Here is an 11,639-nt window from a genome sequence, read left to right on the forward strand (position 1 = left end):
GTAACATTTAACCTGATAAAAAAAATGAGACCCACATTGACAAGCACTTGTGTGAGGGGGATAATGAGAGCTGTATATTACAGTTCTTTGCAAACTAGGTTGGTTTTATCAAAGTACTGAACAATTCACAAAACCACACGCCCAAAATGCCTCATATCTTGCAAAATGAAGCACTGCAACCAAAATTACATATAGCATTATCTAAATCAAACTTTTGCATGCAATTTACCAGATTGTTGTCTTACTTACTACACACTGTTGGGCATAATGAAAAGCACTCATCTTTTGTATGCTTTGCCATAATGCTAAAATATATAGTTTAAATAGCTGAAGATTCTTCACATGCACAGAAATATTTGCAGGTACACACACAGTTGAAACTTTTATTTTTATCAAACAAGTCATTGGAACACACATATGTACAGCAGATATATTTACATTGGACTGAGCAAAAATATGCTCAAAAAACAGTAAACTGAAAAAGAAAATGATATCCTCTGCAACATCTTCCATTGCTGTTGTAAAAAGAAAAGAAAAAGGTTGCTTACCTGTGGTTTTCATAGTGCTTCCATCCTGATAGAAGTCTTAACCAAAGAGGTGTTTGGCCAGGTGGCACTTGTATTGGCCAATTAGCTCATGTAGTGCCTTATTTTGAAATGGCAGGCATGTGACTGTCATTGTTGTGTCTTATGCAGAGAACTGTGTTCAGTGCATTTAAAATGTGCCACTTTGGATTGCAAAATGTGTGTAAAGCAGAAAATGTGTTTAGATTTTAGGAGACTTGAGTAAAGGTTTTGCAATTGGAAAAAAATGAATTCAAAGAAATAGAATCTGAACCAGACAATTTGTTCTGAGCATCATCCTAAAATGGGAAGAAATTAGTGGAATGCAATTTTTTTCAATTGTTCAGGCATGACATATTTGAACATGTATTTTGAATTTGGTGCAACACTCTTAATTAAACATTTTCGGACAGAGCATAAATAAAAACATATTGTAAATTTCCATGAGTTATGATAGTGGGAACTGGGAACCCTGGGTATTTTGGTACACAGAAAAAGAAAAGACTGCTTTATTGCTTCTTTCGTTGAATTGAACAACTACAAAGCATGCATCAGTTGTAAGTACATGCTGAATGGATTAGACTCTAGTTTAAATCAGCTGTGTACAAAAACAATGTTATGTGCCACGGTGACATTTTTATTAAAGAAACTGTTTGTAAGAAATGTATTTCAATTAATCATAAAATGGCCCTGATATGTCACTAGGACATTAAGAAATCATGTTCATTTCAAATACTTAAATCACTGACAACAGTAGCCCGGCCTGGATATTGTCATCTAAAGTTGTTGTTGCAGCCCTCAACTGATGTTGTCATGTGTTTTGGCCTGAAGCTCTCAACTTCCACCTATCAACCAATCACGAAGTCAGTAGTGTTTCAGTGTCTGGGTTGCCAGCTCTGTTCTAGCAGCAGCTACAAACATTCCTGCAGCCTATCTGGCAACCTCGATTCAGGGGAGAGGGGATACACCGCTCTAGTCATTTGAAAGTGATTGCAGTACCAGTTTTGGCCACAATCTTACATATACTTCCTTTAACATTTTAAAAGTTGTCTTCATTAGATTTTTCTTCACATCTTTCAGATAAGCCTAAGATAATTAACGTTATTCTTGCCTTAAGAGAAGACATGCAAGCTGCTCAATGATACTGGAACTGTTTATCAAGACATTTTATTACAATTCAGATACACATGCTGCCATAATACACATGTATATCTTGTGGCATCTCCATGTTTTAGTGATTGATTAATGCATAAATAATTTTAAGATTGTAAAAAAGGGCCTTATAAAAACAGAGAGGAAATGGTTACACACCTGCCATCCTCTTAACAAAAGTAATTGTAAGCTACATTTACATTCCACAATCAATAAAACATACAAAAATCGAATTAAAGTCCCAAACATTTCATTTTTGAAGCAAGAATAAATAATGCTGTAGATTAGTCAGTACAAAAACTTTAACAAGGCTCAGACAGTAATACCAATCACAGTGTTAAGCATTCTCTAGGAGATGAAATCAGTATATAGCTTGATGAGTAAATTGTGTGTTGTGTCTCCCCTCCACAGCTTTGGGAATGAGTGTGTAAAGTGCCTGTTTTGTCCCTCATGCTCAGTGTGGTGGGATGAACAGCTGCAGAACAAAACATATCCTCATTTTAAAAAAGTGACTTGGTGTGGTTATGCACAGTGCGTGCGTATGTTTTATTTATACAAACTACAATAAAGTGATGTGTATTTTGAATGTGCAAAACTCGAACAACATAACTAATGGCTCACAACAGCTGAATACAAGTGATTTACAGAGTTATTAATAGTAGCTGTGTTGTGTGTGTGACATTACCTTTGGTTTAGTGTGTCTAATGAAAGGTACACCCTCCTCAGCAGTCTGTGTGTCCAGCATTTCCTTACTCTGGCTGTCTGAACTGAGGGCATCCATTAAGCTGTTAATGCACACTGAGTGAGTGTTATAACCGCTATCCACCTGCACAGAGAACATGAGGGACAGATTAGACCTAAACCTGACATGAGATTAAGCCTACAAATTAGCTGAAGACCAAAGGTCACAATTCCATTAAAAAAAAGCTTGCATACATTAAAATAATGAGTTCTCGGATTGAAAAAGGTTCAGCTGCTCCCAACACTGGCCAGTTTTTCAACCGTTTAATGTCAGCTACACCTGCTGGGTTACTGTTTAAACGACTCATCTAGTTGTCTAGTATTTGGAGGCTACTTGAAAGCAGCTGGTATTCTGGTCATCTGACAGCACACATACTAACCTGCATGCTAATGTCATATGGTGTGATGCTCCCTTCCGCTAACAGGGATACGAACATGTGCGTACTCTCAGCGTTAGGCACACTGCCTGTTCGAGGGCTGGACAGTCTCGCTGGTGATGCAGTGTCCTCTTCAGGAACCCAACCACATGATTCCTCTCTGCTCCTGCTGTTGACCTCATCCTCATCTTCACTTTCCCTTTTGTCAGTCTCAATATTTGCTCCCGTATCCTTCACAAACTGCTCATCTTGATCCATTTGCTCTGAAACATCCACAGAGGTCTCGGACTCACTCCCCCGATTTAACAGTCCTTCCCGTAGGCCATGAGGCCCCATCGAGTCGGCGTCCAGGTCCATGGTGGGTAAAGGTTCACTTGGATTGATGTTCTCCTTTTCGTGGAGGATAGGGGAAATGTGAGTAGGAGAGGCCCACATACAAACTCTGGGTCTGGACTGAAAAGGGGAGCAGCTGCGAATCGGGGAACAGCCCTCCACCAATGGGCTTTCTCCGCATCGGTTCACGTCCATGTCCAAGCTGCCCTTAGGAGCGCCATTGGGGGACAGAAACGACAGCCTTTTCCTCTCACCTATAAAGACAAAAGTTTAACGTCTTACATGGCTTTGTTCACAGTAAATACAGCAAACTTCACTCCTGTATGTGCTGCGAGTTTAACGTGCATTTGGGAACACAATGTGGAATAGATTTACTTTTAAACATTCACATAAATGTCCAACATTGTGTGAACTGAAGTTTACAGAATTTCACCAATATACCACCAAAATAAAAGCCAAATGATTTGAAATGTTGAACACTGAAGACATGTATATTAGTATTGTAGTATAAAATAAAATGTATGATCCAATATAAATTTAAAGTACAATTGTAATTAAACTGTGGTGGATTTTTTTTTTTATCACAGAAGATGAATAGTTTAGATGTGCATACAGGAGCCAACATGTGTTTCTGCCATGCAGGACACTTCTCCAAGCTTAATAGACACAGAGACTGGTTTTGTGACCTATCGGGTCGGGGGACACCAAATTTGAGGGCTCTCCCAAACCAAAGGTGTCGGATAGAACTAATACTTAGAGACAGGTGTAAGGAAATCAGGACAAATGGGAGTTTCTAACTTTTACCATGTGTGGAAACTACTGAGAAGGATTATTTAGACATTGGGGGTATAAGAGATTGTGGCTTCTGTTATGTCTTCAGTTTTCACTCTGCAAACATTCAGGATGGCTGTATGACTGACTCTTAAGAAAATACATTGGCTAAGGTTTGTCTCAGTGATGCAACAGAGTAAATTTTTTTGCCATAACAAAATTAATATGCGACCCTGGACCATTCCATTGATGTATGGATTGTTATAATAAGGGACTACTTGGCCGATACACAACTTATTTAAAAGTCTGGAGAAAAAAAGAAAAAAGAAAAATCTAAATATTGATAAAATCGCCTTTATAGTTGTCCAAATTAAGTCCTTAGCAATGCATATTACTACTAATACATTTTATATATTTACAGCAGGAAATTTACAAAATATCTTCAAAATATGGAACATGATCTTAATATCATAAACAATAATTTTGACCCATACAATGTATTGTTGTTGGCTATTGCCACAAATATACCCGTTCAACTTATGACTGGTTTTGTGGTCCAGGGTTACATATGAGTCTTATTTTTAATAAATTATTTAATTAGGTCTAACACACGAGTGTGAAAGGACTGAGGTTTGAATCCACTTTAAAGTCCAAAATAAAACGCTTACTAAAAAGATTAAATATTTTCATTATGTGACCATTAACCAAAAAAGAGAACTGTTAACATGCAAATATATAAAATAATTAAAAAACTAAAAATCTTAGGCAGTACTTATAGTTATAGTTACTTATATTTATAAGTAAATATTTTGTTTAATGGGATCGGCTGACACAAATAAACCCTGGGAACCCCATCTATACAGTTATGTATACAACATTTTAAAGCCCTGTTACCATCTCAGATTTCTTACCTGATACAGGTGTTATAGAATGCTGAAGTCTGATGGGCGACAGAATAGGAGAGTTGAAAGCAGGCGACGATCTCTCTGAAAACATCGGACTTGCGATACTGCCCAGACTGTAGGCTCGACACTGGCCTTGGATGGGACTGGATGAAAACTGGCCCTAAACAATTATGGGTAAAAACATTAATCAAAAAATCTGAATCAAGGGTACCTGATTCTAAGAGTCTACAAGGGTGAAATTTGAGTCTAAGAAAATGGCCCTTAGCAAATCTGATTTAGTACGTACAGATAAGGGCGTCCCAGTTGGAATGCCACACTGAAGTGGAGAGACAATAGCAGAAGACATCATCTCTCGACTGCTGGGAGGCATGTTATGGGAATTTCTATCTGGGCTGGAAGGGGTAGAAGACTCGGATCCACTATCATGACCATCCAGAAACAGCTTCCGTCGCAATGAAGAGGAGCTAAGGCTTTCCTGCACCTGTTCAGTTAACTCTTCTGTCTTATAATAATTACCTGGCAGAACAGAAAAGAAGTTCTCATGTTAATATCAATAGGCATCCAAGCAGAGGAAAGTATGTGATCATCTGCCACATTTAAATCCCCTATCTGACACATTTAAATCCAAGATCTGACACTCCAAAATAAAAAAACAGAATCACAAACAACACGGTCACAGAAATAAAATTAATAAGCGCAAGTCAAAATTATATTGCTCAAAACTGAATCTTGAATTCAAAATGATTTGAATCGCACACAAAATCATATTTCTGCTCTTTGCTCATACTTTTTGTATGCCCATTCTCTTTTCTCCTTTGCTCGTTTCCACATTCTGCGCTTGCGTTTCCAAATGTTGCAGTTCGAGTTTCATCTAAATCTGGGGCGGGCCTTAGCATTACCAATAGTCCACTAGTTCTAGATTGACAGCTCATCCTGTAGCCAATCAATTGAAGAGGGAATTTGACATCAAGTGACTCACACCTCAGTTCAGCCAGCTACTGTTGACTTAAGCTACGAGTATAACGCGCTCTCTATCACTGTATCCCCAAGAAAATACATTATTTTACTGTTATGAATATAATCTTAGGAATCTATTATTTTGTATGATAGATGTTTTAGGGGGGGATTCTCACAATTAAAGCAGTCAAGTGAACGTGATCACGACTGGGTGCTTACCGACGCGACGCTTGGCTGGCTGCTCAGTCCAACAAGCTGTTTACGAGTAGCCTATAATGCTTGGATGAGAGATCATATCACTCCTATTTTGGAGTCTTTGCATTGGCTCACAGTTAAGTTTGGGGTTGATTTTAAAATCTTGATGCTTACTTACAAGGCTTTACATGGGTTGACACCGCAATATTTGTCTGAGCTTTTAACACCCTATACTCCGACGCATAATCTTCATTCATCTAAAACTATATTTTATATATTTCATATTAAACTATGTTATTCCCTTAACTAAAAAGAGTTGATACATACCTCTCTCATCTGAGTGCATGCAATTAATCTCTCTGACGCGCGGTGACGATCTGATAGCATTTAGCTTAGCCCACTAAGCCCAGTTAAGTTACCTTTAAGATTGATGTGTGATAGTGCTTTTTCCCTCATTAGCTCCAAAATTATGGAATTCTTTATCGACTGAGATAAGACAAGCTCAATCTCTTTGCATTTTTTAGGGTAGATTTTAATTGAACATTTATATCATTTTTTTTTATAGTTTAACCGTGTTGATTTTACATTATTTTACACTTTTATTCTTTTTTTTAATTTAATGCTTATTGTTCATTCTCTTTTCTTTTGTGTACTTTATTTAATCTGTTTCTGTAAAGGGCTTTGAGATGTATATTTAAAGGCGCTATAGAAAATAAAAATGTATTATTAATATTATTATTATGAAAGACAAACACTAACAGTTTGAGTGAATATAGCACGTCACATTCTGGAACATGTTACTATGCATATCACTTTTTTGTCGAATTTGTCTGTCGTGGCAAATTTAAATACATATAGGCTCTCTTATATTACTCCGAAACAAGAAAGAAATGAAAAGGGTTACCCAGAACTTTTTCAAGATTGAAGTCCACTGGTAGGGACAGGACTGTCTGACAGATAGCTAGAACACAAACAACAAGAAAAGACTGGTTATTCTAAATCTACATAAACACATACAATCATTCCTTTCTAAAATGAACATTTAGGAGTTGTCTGTAGAGCTGCTGTACAAACCGTTGATTTTCTTTGGTGGCGGAGGCTCCTCTGTTACCAGTGGGGACAAAGGACCTAAAATTAGACAGGTTACAATTAATATCTAAACGCTACATGGACTGCAATGCACTAGCATGAAAACATTTCTCCTTTATGTGTCTGTGTCATGACATACTTTTCTGATGTGGCAGTTTTATCGATTGTTTGGCTCCTAGAGGTCCCCATGGAGAGGGAACAATGGCACCTTTCGTGAAAAACTGAACAAGCAAAAATAATTTTATGAAGCATCTTTTTAACGAAAGGAAAATATTTTCATGGACAGAGATTGTTTATTTACAAGAAGTAAAGCAGTTTTACCTGTTCAATAGCATGTTGGCGTTTTGCCTCAATCTCAGAATCTGCCCTTATGTGTTAAAACACAGTTGAGTTAATATCATAAACATATGAACAAATAACTGCAAATACAGCGCTATTATTGTAAAACACTACAGATAAACTAACCTGGTTTGGCTCAGAAACACTGCCTGGCGGCGAATGTCCTCTGGGTCTATTTCCACAGGAAGTAAATTTGCCATTTCATCAATGGACCACTTGAACTTTGCTGGTGTCTACGACAGAAAATACAAATTGAGATGACTTTTTTTTTTTTTTTATAAATTTTCTTTACTTTCCCCTAATACGCATTGTTAGATACTTACCGCTGACGAGCTCTTGGAGCTTTTAAACACTGACGGGCTGGGCACCAGAGACTCATGAAGACGGTGATAGTCGTTTGGGCTCTCAAATGGGTTCAGAATCGCGGGTCTTCCTGGAGTCTCGGGTGTTATATGAATCTCTGCTATATCTCCCATCTTAAAAACGGCGCTCAGAGACAAGCAGGCTAACGTTACGTTTTAACAAAAAAGGAAACGAGTTAAATATTATGAAATATCAACAAATTGTAGACATCCTGTTTGATTATATTATTGCATCTCATTAATACTGACCAAAAATTTACTTTTCTACCTTTCTTAGTTTGCAATCTTAACGTGTTTTAAAAAGAAAAGCAAATCTTTAACCAGGTGATTAATGTTCTTAATTAAATACTTGACACGCAACGAGACTCAAACAAGCCCAACCGCGATTTCTTGTGGACTCCAACGTTTGATTTAATTTTCGCTCAAGAGGTTCCAACCAATCACAATTCAGCAGAACCTGCGAAACGACCAATCAGGTAAAGAGAACGGTCTAAACGTAACTTCCTTTCGAACGTTTACAACTTTATTGACAGGATTGCCACAACAACGAGCGGGAGGTGTAAATAAAACCGCTGTCAGTTAACGGGTAGTTTATAATGTATATTGTTTAATGTTTATTTCACAAATGTTATGGGAAGATACCGGGAACTACCACCAATAGATGTGTCAGGGTCGTCTTAATGAAACATTGTGTGTTGTTAAGTAATTAAATAGCTTTAGCACGATAGCATCATGGCCAATCCCGCGAGCGCAAACATGAATGCGGTCCGGGAAACTATGGATGGTAAGATTAAGAAAATATATATATTTGTTATAACTTTTTGTGAATCAAGGATAGAAATGTCATTTGACGACTATTGTGGCTTCTTACATTTTCAGTTCTCCTGGAGATATCAAGGCTTCTGAATACAGGATTGGACATGGAGTCATTGTCGATATGTGTCCGTCTGTGTGAGCAGGGGATCAACCCCGAAGCCCTATCATCAGTCATCAAAGAACTCAGAAGAGCCTCTGACTCGTTGAAGGTGCTCACACTAATGCAGTAGTTTTGTGCTGACAGTCAGTCTTATTTCTGCTTCTATCCACTCTTTTTACCCACTTTCCCTTTTATTGGTTTTAAAGACGCGAAATTATGATTATATTGATCAGTAATCTGGGAGAATTAGGTAAATTAGGTGAAGTCTGCCAGACTAGTCAACATATTATCTGACCTATTAAAAGCAAGGGTTTTCAATCGCTGAGATGCCACGGACCGCTAACATTTAAAAGACAGCTAAATACTTTAATTTAAAATGGTGTTCGTACTGTGGAAATGTATTATTACAAGTGTAAAATATTATTTGTAAAATATTTTGTTCTTATTATGTATCTACTTTTTATGCTCAATAGTACTGTACAATATTTATTTTTAATTAATGAATTAATTTAAATAAATGTATAAATCCAATTAATTTATCAAATGAAGGTTTACTTTTATTTTTATTTTAATAAAATAGTTTATTATATGATTTTTACAGTGTTTCTCTCTAAACCTTTCCACAGACATGGGTATTTGAGAACGGATGGCGTTTCCGCTTTAATTATGACAAGATTACCATAAATTGGAAGTATCAGTATATAACAATTAAAGCAACAGATGTTAAGGGGGAAAAAATAACCTAAACCATACATAGCTTCAGGTTATATTATTTTAATAAATAAAAGTGTAAATATTTAATAAAAGAACCACGTTCCTAATGTGTGACATGTTATTTTTTAATGCATGCAGATAATATTCATCAAGAAGCGACATGGGAATATTTGCACTTAAAAAAGACTGAAATTAAAAAACATAAATAGGGAAAAAGGAAAATAATTGTGTCTCATTTCAATTGTCCCTTTGTTTTATCTTTTTCAGGCTTCTGAAAACAGCACTAGTCAAGGATGATCAGTCTAAACTTCATCTCTGACAAAGCAGTCCTTGCTTGAGAAATAAACTGCATAATACACTGTATATAAGCATATATTTATGATTAATGTGTGAAAGCAGTTGGTTTCGCCTTGTTTGACCTACTTTCATGTGCCTCAGTATGTACAATTGAACTGTTCAAGCATTTGCCTTTTCCCTTTTTGTCCATTTAACGTTGTACGACTAACTATAATGCATCAGTTTGGTTTTGCCGCAGGTTAAGTAAAATGTTTCTTTGTACCTTAACTGTATGAAAAATGCTTTTTAAAAAATGTATATGGTGTCTATGTGATCACCCAAAAGCTTTTATTTGCACTGCCATGTGCATATGTGTTTCAACCACACGATGGCGATATCAGTGCACTTACAGTTAAATTGAAATTACTTGTGCTTTGTATTGTATCGAAGCATTGTAATATCAATCTTTTAAGACATTTCTTTTAAACACTTATACTAAACATCATGACCATAACACCCTCAGCAAATTGTTTGTATTCTCTTCAAAACATGAATTTCATTCACAATAGTAGTTTAATTAGATCATCAAGCCTATTCTCCTACACACAGGTGCTTTTTTGCCCAGATCTAGTTTTTGCTGGGAATGTTTAAGGTCATGTTTGGTAAAGGCGGCATGGCTCTTAGATCAGCCCGAAAGGCAGCTTACCTGGCATGAGCTTCATTAACACCCAGCCGTGCTGAGAGGGAGAGGTGGCTGTGTCCTTGGCTCCTGCAGATAGGAGGCATAATGTTTCACTCCTGCAGTGAGAATTCATTTATGTGTCTGTAATCACCTCCACCTTATGTTTGCTCTTATTGCTAAACATTTACTCAAGTCCAGTCGCTTTTCAAGGAGAAGTTCTCGGGAGAACGTAGGCCTAATTTTCATGATTGCTATTCCTAACTTTTAGTGGAATGGGAAAAGCCTGCAGCTCAACTCTTTTGATGGTGGGCCCTCAAAACATTTGTTGACCTTGCGGATGAAATGCCACCTGTTTTGTTAGTTGTAGCATTGGTCAAGGATGCGCCATCTTCAGGCCTCCATTGACTCACCTTTAACAAAGACACAAACAGTGTGTGGAGAATGATTGCGACCGCTTGTTGGAATGACAGGTGTTATCAACTAAAGCGGAACAGGCGTGTCTCTTCATGAGGACGGCTAATGGTGCGCAACAATGGGGTAGTTGATTCCTCACTGTGAATTAGTATCATAAAGGTTGCCACTGTGACAGTGACATCACTCACCAGTACCGTTAAATCATTGTTTGAGTGACCGTATCCATCTCCGAACAACACACATCTGACTTCAATCCACTAGTTTTGAGTGTGGATGAAGCTCATGGTCACAATTTTACAAAGTAGTAGTGAGTTTAAAAAAGTGAGCTTCTACACTGACTTTGGCTAATTGAACTTCTTTTTAAAAGGATGAAACCAAATAACACAATTAAGTATTCTGAGGTTGATGTGTAATTATCATATTCCCATCCTCTAATTCATGCATTAATTGCTTTAATTAGCAAAGCAATTAAAAAAACAATGCTAAGCTCTGTAATAGCATCCACCTTCAGTAACTGTTTATGTAAATTCCCTTGTGTTTGGTGTAGGTTAATGAAATGTTTGTTATTAAATGGGAATTCTGTGTGTTCAAGGATGTAATTATCAATAGTTTAGCTGTAAATTTAATAATTACGTTTTAACCTTCTAAGTGATGCATGCGATGCAACAGGGTTCTTTGTTCACAGGTATGTGATAAACAACTGGTATTAATCTAAAGCTGATGGAAATGAGAATACCCTTGTGCAAGGTTAATTGAAAGTTTAAAATGTATAATTGTGGGTTAGAATCCATTATTTTTTTCAACATTATTCCTTTAAAAATAACAGGGCTTATGACCTTTTTTCGGAATATTT

At 36.9% G+C, this 11,639-nt stretch overlaps 2 protein-coding genes across 3 annotated transcripts; one reads left to right on the forward strand and one right to left on the reverse strand.

Annotated features, from left to right (window-relative positions):
- Positions 1-1,139: 1,139 nt before the first annotated feature.
- bora (bora aurora kinase A activator) lies at positions 1,140-8,176 on the reverse strand. Of its 2 annotated transcripts, none has more exons than XM_067441490.1 (12): positions 8,053-8,176; positions 7,746-7,927; positions 7,549-7,655; positions 7,405-7,450; positions 7,223-7,304; positions 7,069-7,122; positions 6,899-6,955; positions 5,129-5,358; positions 4,849-5,002; positions 2,837-3,420; positions 2,401-2,541; positions 1,140-2,190 (listed from the first exon to the last, which is right to left on the reverse strand). In XM_067441490.1, the coding sequence occupies exons 2-12, from the start codon at positions 7,896-7,898 to the stop codon at positions 2,170-2,172; spliced, it is 1,629 nt and encodes a 542-aa protein (XP_067297591.1). In that variant the 5' UTR covers positions 7,899-7,927; positions 8,053-8,176; the 3' UTR covers positions 1,140-2,169. The 2 variants fall into 2 exon arrangements, with proteins under 2 accessions (XP_067297591.1, XP_067297590.1); XM_067441489.1 differs by having other exon boundaries at positions 8,034-8,173.
- A 141-nt stretch (positions 8,177-8,317) lies between these two features.
- mzt1 (mitotic spindle organizing protein 1) lies at positions 8,318-11,377 on the forward strand. Its single transcript, XM_067441491.1, has 3 exons — positions 8,318-8,568; positions 8,664-8,809; positions 9,682-11,377. The coding sequence occupies exons 1-3, from the start codon at positions 8,517-8,519 to the stop codon at positions 9,709-9,711; spliced, it is 228 nt and encodes a 75-aa protein (XP_067297592.1). The 5' UTR covers positions 8,318-8,516; the 3' UTR covers positions 9,712-11,377.
- Positions 11,378-11,639: the final 262 nt, after the last annotated feature.

The sequence above is a fragment of the Pseudorasbora parva genome, chromosome 4 (assembly GCF_024679245.1).
Source record: "Pseudorasbora parva isolate DD20220531a chromosome 4, ASM2467924v1, whole genome shotgun sequence".
Lineage (NCBI taxonomy): Eukaryota > Metazoa > Chordata > Actinopteri > Cypriniformes > Gobionidae > Pseudorasbora > Pseudorasbora parva.